Source organism: Orycteropus afer, unplaced genomic scaffold (assembly GCF_000298275.1).
Source record: "Orycteropus afer afer isolate SDZICR_OR568_19922 unplaced genomic scaffold, OryAfe1.0 scaffold00492, whole genome shotgun sequence".
Lineage (NCBI taxonomy): Eukaryota > Metazoa > Chordata > Mammalia > Tubulidentata > Orycteropodidae > Orycteropus > Orycteropus afer.
In genome coordinates, this window is record NW_006922079.1 from 862,173 (window position 1) to 884,991 (window position 22,819).

At 39.9% G+C, this 22,819-nt stretch overlaps 1 protein-coding gene across 1 annotated transcript in view; it reads right to left on the minus strand.

The window, feature by feature from the left end:
- Positions 1–22,819, minus strand: part of ROR2 (receptor tyrosine kinase like orphan receptor 2) — a 129,870-nt gene that overhangs the window by 80,980 nt on the left and 26,071 nt on the right. Inside the window, exons 4-5 of the mRNA XM_007955172.1 lie at positions 11,917–12,204; positions 10,733–10,763 (exon numbers count right to left, since the gene is read on the minus strand). Coding sequence (XP_007953363.1) covers positions 10,733–10,763; positions 11,917–12,204 — 319 coding nt within the window. The remainder of the gene's footprint in view (positions 1–10,732; positions 10,764–11,916; positions 12,205–22,819) is intronic.

Below are 22,819 nucleotides of genomic sequence, written 5' to 3' on the forward strand. Positions count from 1 at the left end.
TCCTCATGAATCAAGTGTTTGGGAATTCTCATTCTTCTCAATGTTATCCATAATTTTTCATGATCCACACAATCAAATGCCTTTGCATAGTCAATAAAACACAAGTAAATATCTTTCTGGTATTCTTTGCCTTGAGCCTAGATCCATCTGACAACAGCTATGATATCCCTTGTTCCACGTCCTCTTCTGAATCCAGCTTGCATTTTTGGAAGTTCTCTGTCAATATACTGCTGCAACCGTTTTTGAATTATCTTCAGTAAGATCTTACTCGTGTGCGATATTAATGATATTGTTCAATAATTTCCACATTCTGTGGGATCCCCTTTCTTTGGAATGGGTACAAATATGGACTCTTCCAGTCAGTTGGCCAGGTAGCTGTCTTCCAAATATCTTGGCATAACTGACTGAATGCCTCCAATGGGTATCCATTTGTTGAAATATCTCAATGGGTATTCTGTCAATTCCTGGAGCCTTGTTCTTCGCCAATTCCTTCATTGCAGCTTTGACTTCCTCCTTCAGTACCATTGGTTCTAGATCATATTCCACCTCCTGAAATGGATGCAGATCCACCAGTTCTTTGTGGGCATGCCTGTGACTCTGTTTATTCCATCCATCTTCTTTTGATGTTTCCTGCATCATTCCACATTTTGCCCATAGAACCTTTCAATATTGTAACTCGAGGCTCATGTTTTTTCCTCAATTCTTTCAGCTTGAGAAATGCCGAGCCTGTTCTTCCCTTTTCGTTTTCTAACTCCAGGTCTTTGCACATTTCATTATAGTAATTGACTTTGTCTGCTCGAGCTGCCCTTTGAAATCTTCGGTGCAGCTCTTTGATATTGTCATTTCTTCCATTTGCTTTAGCTACTCTCTGCTCAAGGGCAAGTTTCAGATTCTCTTCTGTCATCCATTTTCGTCTTCTCTTCTTTTCTTGTCTTTTTAGTGACCTCTTGTTTTCTTCATGGATGATGTTCTTGATGTCTTCCCATAATTCTTCTGGTTTTTGGTCTTTGGTGTTCAATGCATCAAATCTATTAGTTGATTTCTAAATTCAGGAGTGATATATTCAAGATCATATTTTGGCTCTCGTGGACTTGTTTTAATTTTCTTCCACTTCAAGTTGAACTTGTATATAAGCAACTGACAGTCTGTTCCACAATCAACTCCTGGCCTTGTTTTGGCTGAAGATATTGAGCTTTTCCATCACCTCTTGCTACAGATGTAGTCAATCTAATTCCTGTGTGTTCCATCTGGTGAAGTCCACGTGTACAGCTGCTATTTGTGTTGTTGAAAAAGGTATTTGCAATGAACAAGTCGTTGGTCTTGATAAATTCTATCATGTGATCTCCAGCATTATTTCCATCACCAAAGCCAAATTTTCCAACTACCAGTGATTCTTCTTTGTTTCCAACTTTTGCTTTCCAATCACCAGTGATAAGCAACACATCTTGATTGCATGTTCAATCAATTTCCGACTACAGAAGTTGATAAAAATCTTCAATTTCCTCATCTTTGACTTTGGTGGTTGGTACATAAATTTGAATAATAGTAGTATTAACGGATTTTCCTTGTAGGTGTATGGATATTATCCTATCACTGACTACATTGTACGTCAGGACAGATCTTGAAACTTCCTTTGTGATGATGAATGCCGATGATGAATGCCATGCCATTCCTCTTCAAACTGTCTTTTCCAGCATAATAGACCACATGGTTCTCTGATTCAAAATGGCCAAAATCAGTCCATTTATCAGCTCACTAATGCCTAGGATATCAATCTTTATGCATTCCATTTCATTCTTGACAATTTCCAATTTTCCTAGATTCATACTTCATACATTTCATGTTCCGATTATTAATGGATATTTGCAGCTGTTTCTCCTCAATTTGAGTGGTGCCATGTGAGCAAATGGAGGTCTCGAAATCTTTACCTTATCTGTATGAGTAAGGCTGGTTTTGCTCTGATGATGAAGCTCTTTCTCAGTCCTATTTTGAGAGCCCTCTAACATAAGTGACTCATCTTCCTCCTCTGTATTAGACGATGTTTCCAGACTAATCATAAATTTGCGCAGTAATGTATCAGACAGTGTTTTTCTGCTATTCATAAGATTTTCCCTGGCTAATTCTTTGAGAAGTGGATGGCCTCTTCCTTCTTCCTAGTTTGTCTCAGTCTGTAAGCTGGGCTGATACCTGTGCACCATGTGCATCCCGCTGAGTTTGAAACACCAGTGGCACAGCCGCCTCAAGACTCATAGCAACACATCACCACAGTAGGACAAATTGATAGACAAGTTTGTCTTCCTTACCTGTTGGAAACCTCTCCTTACCTGGATCCCTGTGGCTGACTCCTCACTCTGTCTGCGTCCCCCTAGCCTTTATACTCTCCTTTCTCCTGCCTTCTGCCTTGCTGCTCATGGGGTGTGGCCTGGGTTCCCTCTCCTCACCTGGATCCTTGTGGCTGACTCCCCACTCTGTCCTGGGCCCCCTAGCCTTAATACTCTTCTTTCTCCTGCCTTTCCACCTTGTCGCTTATGGGGTATGGCCTGGGTTCCCTCTCCTCACCTGGATCCCTGTGGCTTACTCCTCATGTAAAGAGACACAATTTGGTAATTTCTTATAAATCTAATCACACTTATAGGCTATGACCCAGAAATTCTACCCTTGGGTATTTACCTAACAGAAATTAAAATGTATGTTTAAAAACAACTTGTACAAAAATGCTCACATTAGATTTATTCATAACAGTCAAAAGGTAGATTCAGCCCAGATGTTTATCAACCGGGAAAGGGATACACAAAAGAGTATATTCAGATTATGGAATACTACTCAGTGATGAACAGGAACAAAGTACTGATACCTGAATAACATGGATGAATCTCAAAAATATTATGTTAAATGAAAGAAAAATATAATTTCCTGTTGAGTTTTTCTGACTCGTGGTAACCCCTTTGTGTCAGAGCAGAACTGTGGTCTGCAGAGTTTTCAATGGCTGTGATCATTTGGAAGTAGATTGCCTGGTCTTTCTTCTGAAGCACCTCTGGGTGGATTTGAACAGCTAACCTTTTGGTTAGTATCCTAGAATAAATGTGTTTGCTTGCACCAACCAGTGACTTCAGAAGTCAAGCTCAAATGGCGAAATATTGCAGGCTTCCACTTATACGAGTTATAGAATACGCAAAACTATCCATCGTATATTAAAAAGATCAGAAGTGGTCACATGGGAGAGGAAGCAATTGATGGAGAAAGTTGCATGAAGAAACTTTCTAGAGTAATGAGAATGGTTTATGCTTGGATATTGGTTTTACTACAGTAGTTTATGGATTTGTTGCTCCTTATAAGTGTTATCCACCACTTGTCAGTCAGTTTGTCATACTGTGGTGGCTTGTGTGTTGCTGTGAGGCTGGAGGCTATGACAATGGTATTTCAAACAGCAGCAGGATCATGCATGGTGGGCAGGTTTCAGTGGAGTTTGCAGACTAAGACAGACTTGCAAGAAGGAAGGGGCCATCCACCTGTCAAAGAATTGGCCAGTGAAAGCTTTATGAATGGCAGTGAAACACTATCTGATATATTACAGGAAATCTTTATGAACAGCCCTGAAACCCTGTCTGATATAGTGCCAGAATATGAGCCCCTCAGGTGGGAAAGCACTCATATATGACTGGGGAAGAGATGCCTTCTCAGAGTAGAGTTGATCTTAAGGATGTGGATGGAGTAAAGCTTTCGGGACCTCCATTTGCTGATGTGGCAAAACTCAGAATAAGAAGACACAGCTGCAAACAATCATTAATAATCACGACACAGAACGCATGAAGTATGAATGTAGGAAAACTGGAAGTTGTCAAAAATGAAATGGAACACATAAATATCAATATCCTAGGTATTAGTGAGTGGAATTGGACTGGTTTGGGCCATTTTGAATCAGACAAACTTATGATCTACCATGCTGGGAATGACATATTGAAGCAGAATGGTATTCATCATCACAAAAAATGTTTCAAGATCCATCCTGCAGTACAATGCTATCAGTGACAGGATAATATATCCATACACCTACAAGGAAGACCAATTAGCATAGTGCCTAAGGCACTGGACTGCTAACCAGAAGACTGGGGTTCAAACCCACCGGCCACTCCTTAGAAGGAAGGTTGAGCAATCTACTTTTGTAGTCATACCACCTCAGAAACCCGAGGAGGCATCGCTATGAGCCAGGTCTGACTCAATGGCACAAAACAGCAACAAACAACAACAACATTATTCGAATTTAGGTACTAAACACCAAAGCCAAAGATGAGAAAATTGAAGATTTTTACCAACATCTGCAGTCTGAAATTGACAAAACATGCAATCATGATGTGTTGATTATCACTGGTGACTGGAATACAAAAGTTGGAAATGAAGAATCGCCGGTAGATGGAAAATATAGCCCTGGTGATAGAAATAACACTGGAGATTGCATAACAGAATTTTGCAAGACCAATCACTTATTCATTGCAAAGACATTTTTTCAACAACATAAATGACAGCTATACACATGGACTTTGCCAGATGGAGTTCATAGGAATAAGATCAACTACATCTTTGAAAAGAGGCAATGGAGAAGTGTAGTATCTACAGCCAAAACAAGGCTGGGACCTGCAACACACTATCAACTGCACATACGCAACTTCAAGTTGAAGCTGAAGAGAATTAAAACAAGTCCATGAGAGCCAAAATATGACCTTGATTATATCCCTCCAATTTTAGAGACCATCTAAAGAATATATCTGACCCATTGAACACCAATGACTGAAAGCCAGAGGAATTGTGGGATGACATCAAGAATATCATATATGAAGAATGTAAAAAGGTCATTAAAAGACAGAAAAGGAAGAAAAGTCAAAAACGGATGTCAGAAGAGACTGAAACTTGCTCTTGAACAGAGTAGTTAAAGCAAATAAAAGAAATGGCAAGATAAAAGAGCTGAACAGAAGATTTCGAACAGCAGCTCAAGAAGACAAAGTCAATTATTATAATGAACTGTGCAAAGACCTGGACTTTGAAAACCAAAAGGGAAGAACATGCTTGGCATTTCTCAAGCTGAAAGAACTGAGGAAAAAAATTCAAGCCTTGAGTTGCAATATTGAAAGATTCTGTGGGCAAAATATTGAATGACACAGGAAACATCAAAAGAAGATGGAAGGAATACAGAGTCACTGTACCAGAAAGAACTGGTGGATCTTCATCCATTTCAGGAGGTGGCATATGATCAACAACAGTACTGAAGGAAGAAATCAAAGCTGCACTGAAGGAACTGGCAAAAAAAAACAAGGCTCCAGGAATTGACAGAATACCCATTTTAATGTTTCAACAAAAGCATGCCGTGCTGGAGGCACTCACTCATCTATGCCAGGAAATTTGGAAGACAGCTACCTGACCAACTGACTGGAAGAGATCCATATTTGTACCTATTCCAAAGAAAAGTGATCCCAAAGAATGTGGAAATTATCAAACAATATCATTACTATCACACGCAAGTAAAATCTTGCTGAAGATAATTCAAAAACAGTTGCAGCAGCATATTGACAGAGAACTTCCAGAAATACAAGTCAGATCAGAAGAGGATGTGGAATAAGAGATATCATTGTTGATGTGAGATGGATCTCTGCTGAAAGCAAAGAATACAAGAAAGATGTTTGCTTATGTTTTATTAACTATGCAAAAGCATTTGATTGTGTGGATCATAACAAATTATGGATAACATTGAGAATGAGAATTCCAGAACACTTAATTATGTTCATGAGGAACCTGTACATAGACCAGGAAGCTGTCATTTGAACAGACAAGGGGATATTGCATGGTTTAAAATCAGGAAGGGAGTGTGCCAGGGTTGTATCCTTTTACCATACTTATTCAATCTGTATGGTGAGCAAATAATTCGAGAAGCTGGACTATATGAAGAAGAACATGGCATCAGGATTGGAGGAAGATTCATTCAACAACCTGCGATACACAGATGACACAACTTTGCTTGCTGAAATTGAGTATGACTAAAAGCACTTACTGATGAAGATTGAAGACTACAGTCTGCAATACAGATTACATCTCAACATGAAGAAAATGAATATTCTCACAACTGGACCAATAAGCAGCATCATGATAAATGGAGAAAAGACTGAAGTTGTCAAAGATTTCATATTACTTGGTTCCACCATCAATACCAACGGGAATAGCACTCAAGATACCAGACAATGTATTGCACTGCGCAAATCTGCTGCAAAAGACCTCTTTAAAGTGCAAAGATGAAGTGTGCCTAACCCAAGGCATGGTATTTTCAATTGCCTCATATGCATGCGAGAATTGGACAATGAATAAGGAAGACCGAAGAAGAATTGATGCTCTTGGGTTATGGTTTTGGCAAAGAATACTGAAAGTACCATGTACTGCCAAAAGAACTAACAAATCTGTCCTGGAAGAAGTGCAGCTGGAATGCTCCTTGGAAGCGAAAATGGCCAGACTTCGTTTGACCTACATTGGTCATGTTGTCAGAAAGGATCATTTGCTGGAGAAGGATATCATGTAAAGCAGAGGGTTGATGAAAAAGGAGAAGAACCTCAAGGAGATGGATTGACACAGTGGCTGCAACAATGGGCTCAGGTACAGCAAGTATTGTGAAGCAGGCAGTGGACTGGGCAGTATTTCATTCTGTTGTACATAGGGTTGCTAAGAGTCGGAGCCAACTTGACAGTACCTAACAACAATAGTGTGTATTTCATTGTATGTAAATTTTCCTTCATAAAGAAGAAATAAGAACCAAACCAAAAAAACAAAACTTACTGCCATTGAATCGCTTCAGATTCATAGTGACCCCTTTGGGTTTCTGAGGCAATAAATCTTTACAGAAATAGATTGCTCAATCTCCCTTCCATGGAGTAGCTGGTGGGTTTGAGCCACCAACCTCCTGGTTAGCAGTCAAATGCCTTAGGCACTATGCCACCAGAGCTCCTTAGAAATAAAAACAGTAAACAGAAATTGAAATCTTGTCGATGATATCTGTGGAATTTACAGTTGTGTGTCACCTTACCTGGGCCTGGTTTTGAGTGGCTGGGCAGCTGGATATAGTTATGCCCCATGATGAGACCAGTAATCAACTACATGGTGGAATCGACTGTGAGCAGCTGACTAGCTGCCTTAGGGATGTGGTATGCTTTCAATAGATAAGAAGACACTTTGAGTTAGGTTTTTGAGCTTCTTGGCCCATCTGGATCCTGCATTTGGCCAAGTCATCAGTGGTTTGCCATGCTGTCTGCAGATCTTGGGAATATTTAACTAGTGACCATCTATGTTGCTTGGTAATCTTGAGACTGTGCCATTTTACTTGTCGACTTCAGGTTTGTCAGCCTCAGCAGTCAGCAGCTGCCTGAGGTAAGAGATGCCTCCAGCTTTAGTGGGCTGTAAGCAAGAGGCTGAGCTGAAGCACAAAGTGGAGGGCCCTACACCTAGCCCCTAGAGCTGGCAGTTTGAAATCAGATTTCTAGCCTCCTAAACTGTAAGAGAATAAATCCCTATTTGTCAAAGCCACCAATTTGTGGTATTTTCTGTTAAAGCAGCACTAGAGAACCAAAACAGTATCTATGCTCAATTTTTCAGAGTAAAAGTGAAATTACCTGCAACTTACTTTGAAATGATTAGTAAGATGGATTGATTGATGGATAGATAAAACCAAAAAACCAAATCTGTTGTGGATGAGTTGATTTTGAATCATGACAACCCCATGTGTCATAGAGTAGAACTACTACATAGGGTTTTCTTGGCTGTAATCTTTACAGAAGCAGATTGCCAGGGATTTATACCACAGTACTACTGAGAGGGTTCAAACTGCCAACCTTTATGGTTAGCACCCAAGTGCAAACTGTGCCACCCAGGGACCTCCATGGATAGATCAGAGGGATGGATAAATGGAAACATATAAAGCTACTTAGTACAATATTAATAGTAGGATCTAGCTGGTAAGTATATGGATGTTCTATATACCTATAAAATTGCTAATTTATTCTGTATTTTATTATATTATATTATATTAATTATAAACAATTAAAATTAGTAACATTATTATACATGCATATGTATTTTTTATATAGTTATACTGTATATACCATATAACTCTATACACTATTCTTTTCTCTCATAATAAAATCGTATCAAATCAAATTTTCTCATAATAAAATGTTAGGGGGAAAAATGAATACATTAAAACATGAATAAAGTGGTTCTTAATAGGAAATTTTAATTTAGATATCAATTCTCACCAAATTTAATCTAAACATTCATTATAATCCCAATCAGAATTTTTCATGGACATTGAGGTATACTTTAATAAGTCAGTCTGCTTCTGTAAAGAACCTGTAGAAACTCATGCAGTTCTTGATAAATGACATACAATGTCAAATGCCTGTAGGATCAAAAACAAGACATATAGAATGCTTCCAAAACATCAAGAAATAAAAAAAAAGAAAAAAGACAAAGAATACAAACAGGCAATTGACAAAGAGGAAACATGAATGCCAAAAAGCAACTTAAACCACGCTCAACCTCATTCATAAATGGGGATGGAGAATATAATAGATGAAATACCATTTTTCATCCTTTAAACTGGCAAAAATTCACAAATTTGGATACAATCTTATGTAAGATAAAGAGAAAAAAGTCTTTTTTTTCTGTTGCAGAAAAGTAAACTGTAAACAACTATTTGCTAAACCAAACAAAACTCAATGCCATCGAGTTGGTTCCAACTCATAGCAACCCTACAGGACAGAGTAGAACTGCCCCAGAGGGTTTCCAATGCTGTAAATCTTTACAGAAGCAGACTGCCTTATCTTTCTTCCACAAGTGCCTTGTGTGTTCAAACCACTGACCTTATGGATAGCAGGTGAATGCTGTAACCACTGCACCACCAGAGCTCCTACCATTTGGTACTATTGTTTACAAAAAGGTAAGTCTTCTGAGCCAGCATGTTTTATTTCTCTAAGGAGAAACTCTCATGTAAGGGTCCCAGGGGCCTGTACATGCTTAGAGCCCAACAAGATAAACAACTCAAATTCCCACCACTAAGGGAATAGTTAAGAGTCAGTAAATGTGCTCAGCTGCTAAGAGGCTGGAGGTTCAAGTTCACTCAGAGGCACCTGGGAAGAAAGGCGTGTTGACCTACTTCTGAATGGTCACAACCATTGAAAACTTTAGGCATCAGTTCTACTCCATCACACAAGGGGTCATCATGAATTGGAATTGACTCAATGGCAAATGGTTAAGGGGAGTAGTTAAATGCTACATGGAGTATTATAGAAAGGAAAAAGGAAGATAAAGGAAATTTAAATACACTGACTTGGAAAACTCTCTAAGACCTACATAAACATACCAGGTATAACATCACTTGTGGAAAATGGAAAATCAAAGTGAGATGATGATTTATTTCTCTAGGTATATATATACACATATATATATACATGTATTAAATGCTGAGGAAAACTCTTGCCTAACAAACCCAAAAGACAATGGAAATGACTGCTAGTGGAAGACTAGGACACAACTTTCAGTTAATGGGTACTAGAGGCATTATTTACATGAATGTGTTAATTTAATCTATAAATAATAATGATAAGAAAATCAAATAAATATTTTTATAAGGAAAAACAATGATTCAACTTCTGAAATGATTTCTATGTCTTCCAAAGCCTCATAAAATGTGACCTTGGTACAATTTCTTCTTTACTTACTGTTATGTTTCATTTATTCTCCATGAAAGATTATTAAGGTAAAATGCTTTGGAAATTCTTAGTATAGTAGAACGTTCTCAAACATCTCAAAAAGTCATCATGATGTATACACAGAAGGGCCACTCCCATGACCATCCTCCCCTACATAGCATTGCAGAACACCACTCCAATAGGTAATGTTTATGAGGAATCAGGGAAGTATGAACAAGTAAACAATACTCAATTAATTGACTACATCATGCTTGTGCGATGATTTAAAATAGTTAAAAGGAATCAATCACTCTGCAATAGGCCTGTACAGAAAATAACAGGAATTCAACAGTTTTAAATACAGGGAATAAAAGTAATACCACATTCACATGATGACAGAACATTTGCCAATCAGAGGAAGATTTCCTCAAAATAAAATATGGTGCAGTAGAAAGACACTGTACCAGGAAACAAGAGGCTAGAGTTCAAAGCCAAATTCCATCAACAACTCACTGCAGAATGTCAAGCAAGGCTGTGAGCCTCAGTTTCCCCATCTTTAAAATCGGTTTGAGACTTTCCCTATTTTAGAGGGTACCCCAAAGGTAAATGGGTTTATATATTAGAAACTGTAGACACAGTTATTGGTGCTACTGAGATTTCAGAGTTAAAACTACCTCTTTAAAGCCAAAATTCTGGGAACCTTACCAATATGGTCTAAACATTTGTGTTCCTGTCAGGTCATGATTGTTGAAGAAATGAACAGTGTGTGTGTGTGTGTTTGTGTATGTGACGTCTTTACACTAAACATGGAAAACGTAAAAATTCCCCAGGAAGAATTTTATCAAACCAAACCCAGCACAGTTGCCTCCTTATATGAAATTCAGTCTATTTCTATCAAATTCAGCAAATACTTGAGGTGACTGCGAGTGGTATTTGCCAGATTTACAACCTGGATTACGACACAGTGAACCCTCAGAGGCTCAGAAAATGATTTGAGGGAAAGAAATACTTACTGAAAATTATGATTAGGGCTGTGTGTTGGACCTAAAAAGATAAAACAAACAAACAAACAAAAAACAAGTTATTAATATTTCATGATTTTGAATAAAAGAATTTTCCAATCAGGCCAGTGATAAGGTGGCTAAACCCAATACACTCATTTGTGGCAAGTGAACCTCTGGCTTTGGACTCTGCATGTCTTGCCCATGATTATATGCCAGTCACACTGAGAAGCACAAGAAAGGGAAGGGGTGCTTTTTTGCTTAAGCAGAAATTTCTGGAGATATTTTTGGAGTTTGTGCTGTCTTTCCTCTCTCTTCTGATCTTAAAGATTTAGCTTGATACATAACATATATTTTATTAATCTGTGATACAATGGCCTGGGGTTTGTGTGATGGGACCTAGCTGTTGCCTGGGCCCTTCCTCAGAACTCTTACGAACCAAAAAACCAGTTGCTCTAGAGTCTACTCTGACTCATGGCAACCTCACATGTTTCAGAAAACTGTGCTCCATAAAGTTTTCAACGACTGAGTTTTCAGAAGTAGATCACCAGGCCTTTCTTCCAAGGTACCTCTTGGGTGGACTTGAACCATCGACCTTCCATTTAGCAGCCAAGTGTGCTAACCATTCGTACCACCAGGGACTCTGATGATAGGGGGATACATTGTTTCCTGCCATTTAATTCCTGTCCCTACTTGTGAGAAGGACAATAGTGTAGCATTGTCATTATGCTCTTCTCTCTTTTAGCCCAATCCAGATTTCTGTAGGTGGATACATACAAGTCTTAGTTTTATAGAACAACCTCAGTGTCCACAAGGCCTACCTCAGAGCCATCAGTTTTCCCTTGAAACGTGGCCATCCCAGGCTGGTAGGAATTTCTGTGGAGATCTGACCTCCCAAAATGCAACCTTTTCCCTAAATGTCACAGTATACCTTGTGTGTCTAGGACTGCTCTGTGCCTTAGATTTACAGACCATTCCATCTCTAGCTACTTCCTTTTATTACTAGTAAATGGGTAACAGGTTAAATTGGGGACTCAAACTCAAGGAGAAAGGCCTCAGGGAATTGTTTTATATTTTCTTTCATGTTGGCTCATGTGTGTTCAGTTTCAAAATGCAAATTAGTATCTCCCCCAGTTGCTGTGACTGTTCAAAGTGGGCATCCTATTTGCCAAAAGACACTCAACTGCATGACTCACCAAGCCTCACAAACAGAACACCAGTGGCTGTGATGGTTTTCACTCCATTTGTGGCCACACACTGATAGTAGCCCGTGTCCGTGGTATCCAGATCTTGAATCCTCAGCCGAGAACCATATTCTGTCTTCCGGATAATGATCCGCCGGGGCTCCTGCATGACTGGAGCATCGTTCTTCAGCCATCGAACATTAGGGGGTGGGTTGCCTGCCACCTTGCAATGCAGAATCGCTGTCTGGCCCTGGACTATTGTGATATTGTTTACGGGTTCCAGGAAATTCAGAAAATAACCTGGGGAGAAGGGTTATAAGAGAGCAGGCTTCAGTGAAGATCAGAAGAAAAGGCTGTCTGAGTGTTCCTTTCATGAACTACACTGAGGAAATGCTTCAGTTTTTCTCATACATACTTCTTTTTCAAGCATTAAATTTAACAATAATAACAATAAAACAAAAAAACAATGTTTTGCTGTTGAGTTGATTCTGACTCATGGTAACCCCATGCACTACAGAGTAGAACTGAAGTCCATAGGATTTTCTTGTCATAATCTTTACAGAAGCAGATCATCAGGCCTTTCTTCTACAGTGCCATTGGGTGGGTTCAAACAGCCAACCTTTAGGTTAGTACTAAAGTGCAAACCATTTTAATCACCCAGGGACCTAAATCTACCAAGGTTGGTTAGTATGATGTAAAAGCACCCTCAGAGGTTCCTCTTCTCCTTCTACCACACCATCAGGCACAAAACAACAATACATAAAACAGAAGAAAAACATGTGACCAAACAAAGCTGAGTGGAATTGAAGGCCTTTGTGGCCAGATCAGGTTCTGGCAGATTTCCAGGGCTCACATGCTAGGGGGAAGATAGGACTTACTAGTGTCCATCAATGGGGGCTGACTTGAGTTAAGTGGGCTACAAATATTGTTCTAGCATGTGGTGGACTGGTACCACCATGAGGCAGAGGAGTTCTCAGCTAGTGATATAAGGCTACATGAAACAGGGAAAGTAAAATTGATGGAGGAGGCTTGAGCATGTGTACATGTCCATGTCATGTATATGTGTGGTGAGCCAGGGATGCTAGAGGCACCATCTTCTGACCTCCTCTAACCCCATAAGATGAAGACAGAATCACCATCAGTAGCCCAAGGCCTATTCCTGAAAGGCCAGGCATACTGCCTCCCTCCAGCCCTTTTACCAACTGTTCCTCCCACAGCACCCACCACCTCTCTGCTGGGTTCAATAATTCACTGCAGTGGACACACAGAACTCACAGATTATGGGGTTTATTAGGGAAGCACAAGTTCAGAAATGCACTCAGTCTCTTGCAGCTGGCCATCTCAGCAGCTGGCAGTCTCAGTAGCACATTGCTCTCCCAGTAGTGCATGTCTCTTGTTTCTCTCACATCTCTCTCTCACAGTGTGTGTCTCTCAATTCTCTCAGGAGTGCATTTCTCTCAGCAGCACCCCTTTCTCAGCCAGCAGTCTGAGAGACTCCTTCGGCCTCTAGGAGGACTCCTTTTGAGCCTGGCAGAGTGGCCAAACTAACCGATCCCAACATGAGAATTCTATATACCTGATAGAGAGCAAACTTCCAAGAAAATTACTTGGTGCTATACTCAACAGAAATACCCTAGATGGATAACTTTAACAATCAGCAGCTACTCAGTTGCTCATGGCAAATTCCACCACTGAGTTTACAAAGACTTAAGGCTAGAAAAGCCACACTATGTAATTTACTACACCACACTCTCTCTCAAGATGAGCGTGCAACTAAAATTCCATAGCACATAAGGAAAACTAATCCTAAAAAGAAAACAATCATCAGGAAACGAATTTATTTCAGACAAAACTAAAGCAATAGAGCAATGTGAAATTTACTATAAAATAGATTTATCTGCTGAATCTTTTTCTGGTTGCCTTCCTTCCTTTTACATTGAATGAAATTGGACAATTACTGATTTAACTGAAAAATTATAGGGTTTCTAATGGACTCTTAGTGATGGTCCCTACATGTTGGGTAGGAGGAAGCATTTGTGGAGGGAGGGAGTAAGGCTGCCAATTTCAACATGAAGGGATGATTTTCATTCACAAGAAAGAGTCAAGAGCTATTTGTTTGGAGAGGTGTCACTAATTTAGCACAGATTAATATTTACCATTATTAATATCATTAGGGAGCTCTGGTAGCGTAGTGCCTAAGGCACTTGACTGCTAACCAGAAGGCTGGCAGTTCAAACCCACCAGGCACTCCTCAGAAGGAAGATGGGGCGATCTACTTCCGTAGTGATACTGCCTCGGAAACCCAAGGAGGGGTCACTATGAGTGGGTCTGACTCGATGGCATATAACAACAACAACAAAATATCATTAGGTTCTACCTAGATTCTATTCTAATTCTATTCTATCCAGATTCTAACTTTCTTCTCAATGTATTAAGTCACAGAAGGTAATTCTATGGGATGACACAAAGATGGAAAGTAATTGTAATGTTGATGATACGCAGTCTCACCACCTGAAAATGTGAGGTGCAACCAACAGGTGAAATTCTGAAGGTAAGGTCTTTATTAAATCAAATGTAAAGTGTAACAGGGAGAGGCCTGGCAATCCTAGAGCTTCTATACAAGACCATGAGCATCTTTGTATCATTGTTGAATACAAACTCAACTGGACTTGACAGTGTGAAGTGGTTGCTGTTGTTGTTAAGTACCATCGAGTCATCTCCAACTCACAGTGACCCTATGCACAGCAGAATGAAACACCGCCCGGTCCTGAGCCAGCTCCATGATTCTTGCTACACTTGAGCCCATGGCCGATGCCACTGTGTCAATCCACCTCATTGAGGGCCTTCCCCTCTTTTGTTGACCTCCCACCTTACCAAGCATGACATTCTTCTCCAGGGAATGGTCCCTTCTGGCAACATGACCCAAGTATGTGAGATGAAGTCTGGCCATTCTCGCTTCCAAGGAGCATTCTGGCTGCACTTCCTCCAGGACAGACCTCCTGTTAGTTTGTTCAGCAGTCCATGGTACTTTCAGCATTCTTCGCCAACACCACAGCTAAAAAGCATCAATTCGTCTTTGGTCCTTCTTATTCACTGTCCAGCTATCACATGCATATGAGGTGACTGAAAACACCATGGCTTATGTCAGGCACACCTTAGTCCTCAAGGAGACATCTTTGCTCTTTAGCACTTGAAAGAGGTCCTTTGCAGCTGATAGGCCCAGTGCTATATGTCGTCTGATGTCTTGAGTGCTGCTTCCATTGGCGTCGATTGTAGATCCAAGTCATGTGAAGTCTTGACAATTTCAATCTTTTCTCCATTTATCGTAATGCTGCTTATAGGTCCAGTTGTGAGGACTTTTGTTTTCTTTATATTGAGATGTAATCCATACTGAAGACTGTATTCTTCAATCTTCCTCAGTAAGTACTTCAAGTCATCCTCACTTTCAGCAAGCAAAGTTGTGTTGTCAGCATATCTCAGGTTGTTAATGATTCTTCCTCCAATCCTGATGCCACATTCTTCTTCATATAGTCCAGCTTCTCAGATTATTTGCTCAGCATACAGATTGAATAAGTATTGTGAAAGGATACTACCCTGATGCACTCCCTTCTTGATTTTAAACCAGGCAGTGTTCCCTTTTTCGGTTTGAATGACAGCATCCTGGTCTATGTACAGGATCCTCATGAGTACAATCAAGTGTTCTAGAATACCATTCTCTTCTCAATGTTATCCACAATTTGTTATGATCCACACAATCAAATGCTTTTGTGTAGAATAAAACACAAGTAAATATCTTTCTGGTATTCTTTGCTTTGAGCCAAGATCCATCTGACAGCAGCAATGATATCCCTTGTTCAACGTCCTCTTCTGAATCCAGCTTGCATTTCTGGAAGTTCTCTGTCAATATACTGCTGCAACTGTTTTTGAATTATCTTCAATTCAACTTGCATGCAATATTAATGATATTGTTCGATAATGTCCACATTCTGTGGGATCACCTTTCTTTGGAATGGGTACAAATATGGATCTCTTCCAGTCAGTTGCCCAGGTAGCTCTCTTCCAAATCTCTTGGCTTAACCGAGTGAGTGCCTCCAGCAGGGCATCCATATGGTGAAACATCTCAATGGGTATTCTGTCAATTCCTGGAGCCTTGTTTCTTGAAAATTCCCTCAGCGCAGCTTCGACCTCTTCCCTCAATACCACTGGTTCTTGAACATATGCCACCTCCTGAAATGGATGAAGATCGACCAGTTCTTTTTGGGATAGTGACTCTGTGTATTCCTTCTTTTGATCTTTTGATGTTTCCTGCATCATTCAATATTTTGCCCATAGAACCTTTCAATATTGCAACTTGAGGCTTAAATTTTTTCTTCAGTTCTTTCAGCTCAAGAAAAGATGACTGTGTTCTTTCCTTTTGATTTTCCAACTCCAGGTCTTTGCACATTTCATTATAGTATGGCTTTGTCTGCTTAAGCTGCTCTTTGAAATCTTCTGTTCAGCTCTTCTATCTTGTCATTTCTTCCATATGCTTTGGCTACTCTTTGCTCAAGTGCAAGTTTCAGAGTCTCTTCTGACATCCATTTTTGTCTTTTCTTTCTTTTTTTAATTTTTAATGACCTCTTGCTTTCTTCATGGATGATACTCTTGATATCATCCTACAATTCTCTGGTTTTCAGTGATTGGTGTTTAATATATCAAATCTATTTAGACAGTCTCTAAATTCATGAGGCATATGTCCAAGATCTTATTTTGGCTCTCATGGACTTGTTTTAATTGTCTTCAACTTCAAATTGAACTTACATATGAGCAGTTGATGGTCTGTTCCACTATCAGCTCCTGGACTTGTTTTGGCTGAGTACATTGAGCTTTTCCATTGACTTTTGCCACAGATGTTGTCAATCTGATTCCTGTGTACTCCATCTGGTGAAGTCCACGTGTTAGCTGCTGTTTCTGTTGTTAAAAAAAAAGTTATTTGCAATGAACAAGTCGTTGGTCTTGCAAAATTCTACCATGTGAGTTCCAGCATTATTTCCATCACCAAGGCCAACTTTTCCAAATACCAGTGATTCTTCTCTGTTTCCAATTTTTGCTTTCCAATTACCAGTGATAAGCAACACATCTTGATTGCATGTTTGGTCAATTTCAGACTGCAGAAGTTGATAAAAATCTTCAATTTCCTCATCTTTGGCTTTGGTGGGTGGTGCATAAATTTGAATGATAATCATATCAACTGATCTTCATTGTAGGCATATGGATATTATCCTATCACTGACAGCATTGTACTTCAGGACAAATCTTGAAACATCTTTTGTGATGAATGTCATGCCATTCCTCTTCAATTTGTCATTCCTGGAGTATGGTTATCTGATTCAAAATGACCAAAATGGGTCCATTTCAGCGCACTAATGCCCAGGATATCAGTTTTTATGCATTCCATTTCATTTTTGACAACTTCCAATTTTCCTAGATTCATACTTCGTACATTCCATGTTCCGATTATTAATGGATGTTTGCAGCTGTTTCTCCTCAATTTGAGTCATGCCATGTCAGCACATGGAGGTCCTGAAAGACTTACTTTATCCATATCATTAAGATTGGTTCCACTCTAATGAGGCAGCTCTTTCCCAGTCCCATTTTGAGTGCTTTCCAACCCAAGGGGCTAGTCTTCCTGCACTGTGTCAGACAGTGTTTCATAAAGTTGCCCAGTAATATATCAGACAGTGTTTCTCTGCTATTCATAAGGTTTTCCCTGGCCAACTTTTTAGAAGTGGATGGCCTCCTCCTTCTTCTTAGTCTGTCTTAGTTTGTAAACTGCGTTGAAACCTGTGTACCATGTGCAACTCTGCTGGTATCTGAAACACCAGTAGTACAGTCTCAAGCCTCGCAGCAACATACAAGCCTCACAGGATGATAAACTGACAGATAAATTTGTCTCCCTTAGCTGTTGGAAACCTCTGCACCCTCCTCTTACCTAATTTCTACCTGAAACCTGCCACTCTGTGGTCCCCAGCAGCTTCTGGTTCCTCCCTTTCCTGGCTCTAGGCAGCTTGGAGCTTAGCCTTACCTCCTGCCTCTTTCAACCTGGATATCCTGCCACTCCTGAGGTTCCCGATGCTGCTACTGGTCCCTCCCTTTCCTGGCTCTAGGGGGCTTAGGGCCTAGCCTTGCCTCCTGCCCCTTTTACCTGGATATCCTGTTGCTCCTGAGGTCCCTGAGTGGTTATTTTGATATAATTTGGGCAGCCCAAGAAATTTAGTGCTCAGATTATTGAATTTCACAATGTTCTGGCTCAAGGCCATCTTCCAGTTATTCAGTATTCAAATTTCAATGTAGAGTACTGGTTCTTTGTAACAACAAAAGCACATTCAAACACCCACTGCCATTGAGTCAATTCTGACTCATAGTGACCCCCACTGGGTTTCCAGGGCAGTAAATCTTTTTGGACGTAGATTGTCTCATCTACCTACTATGGAGTGGCTGATGGGTTTGAACTGCTACCTTCTAGTTAGCAGTCAAATGCCTTAGGCACTGTACCACCAAAGCTCCCTAAATGGGATGCAAAATTTCAACTAGATTATAATTTATATTACTAAATGACATATTAGAAGAAAGTCACAATTGTCTCTTCTTGGCATAGGCTCAATTATAATTCTCATCTCTACCTCAACAATAGTTCTTCCAAAGGCCTTTGGAAAATCATGGCTTTCCAATAGATACAATCACTCTAGGCACTGGCTTAGTGTAGAACAGAAACAGAGTCTATCAAGGCTGCTCAGTCTCAAAGCTGACTGGCATAAACCTAAAAGGGCAGACCCAGGGCTATGAACACAGGGGGGGCACTGTTGACTCTCATATTTATTTGGATGTCTTGCTTGAGAGTGGTTCTGCCACCTCCCCCTCCACTTATGGCATTGTTGTTGTTACGTGCCATCAAGTCGGATTGACTCATAGAGACCCCTCCTTGGGTTTCAGAGGTGGTGTCATTACAGAAGTAGATTGCCCAACCTTCTTTCCGAGGGGCAGCTGGTGGTTTTGTACCAGTGCCTTAGGCACTACGCTACTAGAGTTCCTATTAGTGTACATCAATTAAAGTACCAACTTGGGATATCTTCATCAATTGGATAAGAACTTTGAAACACAGGATTTTTTTTTCCAACATGGATAAAACATGTGTATTTATAGAAAAGTGACAAGGGGTAGAGTGGGAAGAAGAAAATAAAGGGTCTGCCCCTGTTAATAAAATTTAGAAGGATGAACCTGGGGAGAAACTGGACTTTACAATTCCCATGAATAGATCCTCATCATCTACAACTTTTTAAGGTATTTCTTATATCCAACTTGTATGGGAAAATAGATGTCTTCTTCATTCAGGTTCAATACTTTCTCCTATATCCTTGATCATCAAGTTGACAAGTGTGTTTAAATATAGTCCTTCTGGGTCCCCCACGAAGTCTCAATAGGAAATGCAGAATAGGAAAATGAGCTTCCACTCACATCTGGGCACATAGAGCTGGACCTAATCTCTTCAAAATCAAACAAACAAACAAACTCAACTGCCATCAAGTCATTAATGACTCATAGCAACTCCCTTTGTGTTTCTGAGGCAGTAAATCTTTACAAAAGTCTACCGTCCCATCTTCCTTCTGTGGAGCAGCTGGTGGGTTTGAACTGCCAATCTTCTGGATAGCAGTCAAATGCCTTAGATATGGCACCCCTCCACTGGTGTAGAAATCTGTAAAACAATCTAATGGCATCAGGAGGGTGCTTAATTCAAGGATGATGCCAGTAGTTTCCTTTTTACTACTTTCCTAGATAGATGAATAAAACTGAGCCTTCAGGGAGAAATGAAGATGAGCAATGAAGCAATGAAGAAATGGGTCATTGCATGGTGCACATGGTTAATGCATTTGGCCACTAACTGAAAATGGTTTGGAGGTTTGAGTCCACTTAGAGGAAACTTAAGGAGCCCTGGTGGTATAGTAGTTAAACACTTGGCTGCTAAATGAAAGCTACTCTGCAGGAGAAAGATGTGACATTCTGCTTCTGTAAAGATTTACAGGCTTAGAAATCCTAAGGGCAGCTGTACCCTGTCCTGTAGTCATTATGAGTCAGTACTGACTCTACACCAATGGGTTTAGTTTTGGTTAGTGGCAATTTAAGAAGCTCTAGTGGCACAATAGGAGCTCTGGTAGCACAGTGACTAAGGCATTTGACTGCTAACCAGAAGGTTGGTGGTTCAAACCCACCACCACCATGGAAGTAAGACTGGATGATCTACTTCTGCAAAGATTTACTGCCTCGGAAACCGAACAGGGTTGCTGTGAGTTGGAACCAACTTGACAGCAATGGGTGGTTTTTTTTTTTTTTTTTGGTGGCATAATGGTTAAACACTTGAGTGCTAACAGAAAGTCAGTGTTTGTACCCAATAGCCACTCTGTGGAAGAAAAGATCTGGCAATCTGCTCCTGTAAAGATTACAGCCTATGAAACCCTATAGGGCAAGAGTCAGTCAGTCAGTCAGTCAGTCAACCAATCAATCAATAAAAGAAACCCTATAGGGCAGCTCTGCTGTGTCATATAGGGTTCTGAGTCGAAATCAACTCAGTGGCACACAATAAAACAGAGGTTTGGAAGAAAGAACTGGCAATCTATTTCTGAAAAACTGGCCGCTAAAAACTCTATTGAAAGGAGAAACACTGTATGATATTACTCATGAAAAATAAACAAATATATAGAAACTAAAGATTATTAATGGCTACCAGAGGTAGGAAAGGAGCTGTGGAGGTGCAGTGCCTAAGGCATCTGTCTGTTAACCAGGAAGTTGGTGGTTCAAACCCACCAGCTGCTCCACAGAAGGAAGATGGGGCAATCTATTTCTGCAAAGATTTAGGGGGTCGCTATGAGTCAGAATCCACTTGATGGCAGTGAGTTTGGTTTTTGGTGTTAGGGGTAAGAAGGAGAGGGAAAGGGGGAGTTTTGGCTTTGGGGGGGCTTTGAATTTATGTTAGTGGTGGTGGAAAAGGACAGTGATAATGGTTGTACAACATGAAGACTGTAACCAAAATCAATAATTTGTAAATGTATAAATTGTTGTATTGGACAATGTTTTGGTGTGTATATTTTCACCACAATAATTTAAAAAAAAAAAAATTAAATTAAAGGAAACCTTATGGCACACAGTCCTACTCTGACACTCATGAGGCTGTCATGAGTTGGAGTCGACTCCACAGTAATTGATAATGAAGAAACACTAATATGCATCCAGGGAGCTCTGGTAGCATAGTGGCTAAGGCACTTGACTGCTAACCAGACGGCTGGCGGTTCAAACCCACCAGCCACTCCTCGGAAGGAAGGTTGGGCAATCCTACTTCCGTAGTGATACTGCCTCGGAAACCCAAGGAGGGGTCGCTATGAGTCGGGGCCGACTCGACGGCACATAACAACAACAACAACAATATGCATCCATGGTATGAACACTCTTGTATTTTCTCTATCCTTAGAATATTTCCCCCAACTTGGGAGAGGGGAGAAGGAGACACTTACTTTCCTTAGAAGACCCTAAACTGGTTCCTCTTTTTCCATTTGCCAAGAACATTCTTCCTTCCCATCTTTGCATGACTGGTTATTTCTTAAGGGTCAAGTGTCTGCTACAATGTCATCTCCTCAGACTTTCCCTGAGCTCCCTCATCTCAAACAAAGCTCAGTCCATGCTTAAACTTGCTGTGCCACTCCACTGATCTATGGGACTGTTGCTACAGAAACATCACATTTTTAAAAATTAGATCAAGAATAACAACTATTACATTTTGAGGCATTTTTCTTAATTTAATGGGTATTTTTCTCTTATAGTTTAAATTTAGAATCATCTCAACAAGTTTCATTTAAACAATAGGGTTTTGATGCAGAAAGAAAATTCCAATAGGTGATTTGTATAAATTTGTCCTCTCTACAATCTGGAAAAAGCATGATCTATATGTTGCTATTTCAGATCCTTTCATCAAAAAAATATTTTATTCAAAAATAAAAATGTTTTATTCAAACAGCTTTATTTTTTCATCATACAGATACTCACATTTATTTTTAGGTATATCTCTTGGTGTTTTTAAATTTTACCTACATTGTGAACTGGCTCTATTTCTATGATTTCTGTCTAATTTTTTTAAGGCTTATGGGAAAATTATTAGATTTACAGATACTGTATTAGGTTCCTATTGCTACTATAATGAAGTATCAGAAACTCAGTGGCTTAAAAAACATAAATGCATTTTCTTATAGTTCTGGAGGTCAAACGTTTTAAAATTGCATTCCTTCTGGAGGCTCTAGGGCAGAATCTGTTTCCCTATCTTTTCCAGCTTCTAGAGGTTGCTGCATTACTTGGCTCATAGCCCCTTCTTTACATCACTCTAATCTCTGGTTCTATCGTCATGTCTCCTTCTCTTATTCTCCCCCTCTTGCCTTTCTCTTATAAAGAGCTCTAGTGGTATAGTGGATAAGGTTGCTAACCAGAAGGACGGCTGTTCAAACCCACCAGCTGCTCCATGGGAGGAAGATAAGGCAATCTACTTCATAAAGATATACAGCATTGGAAGCCCAATGGGGGTCACAATGAGTCAGAATTGACTCAATGGCAGTGGGTTTGGGTATTGTGATTGATTACATTGGGCCTACTGAATAAATTTCCACTCTCAAACTCCTTGATTTAATCATATCTACAAAGGTTTTTGTGATTTAGGTAACATGTTCATTCACAGGTCCTGGGATTAGGATTATTCTGCTGACTCTCTCTATATACATTTTTAAATCTTGTCACTTTACTAAACTATCTTATTATAACAGTTCCTGACTTGATTTTCTAGGTAGGTATCCCCCCCCCCCAAAAAAAACCTCATTGCCATGAAGTCATTTCCAACTCATAG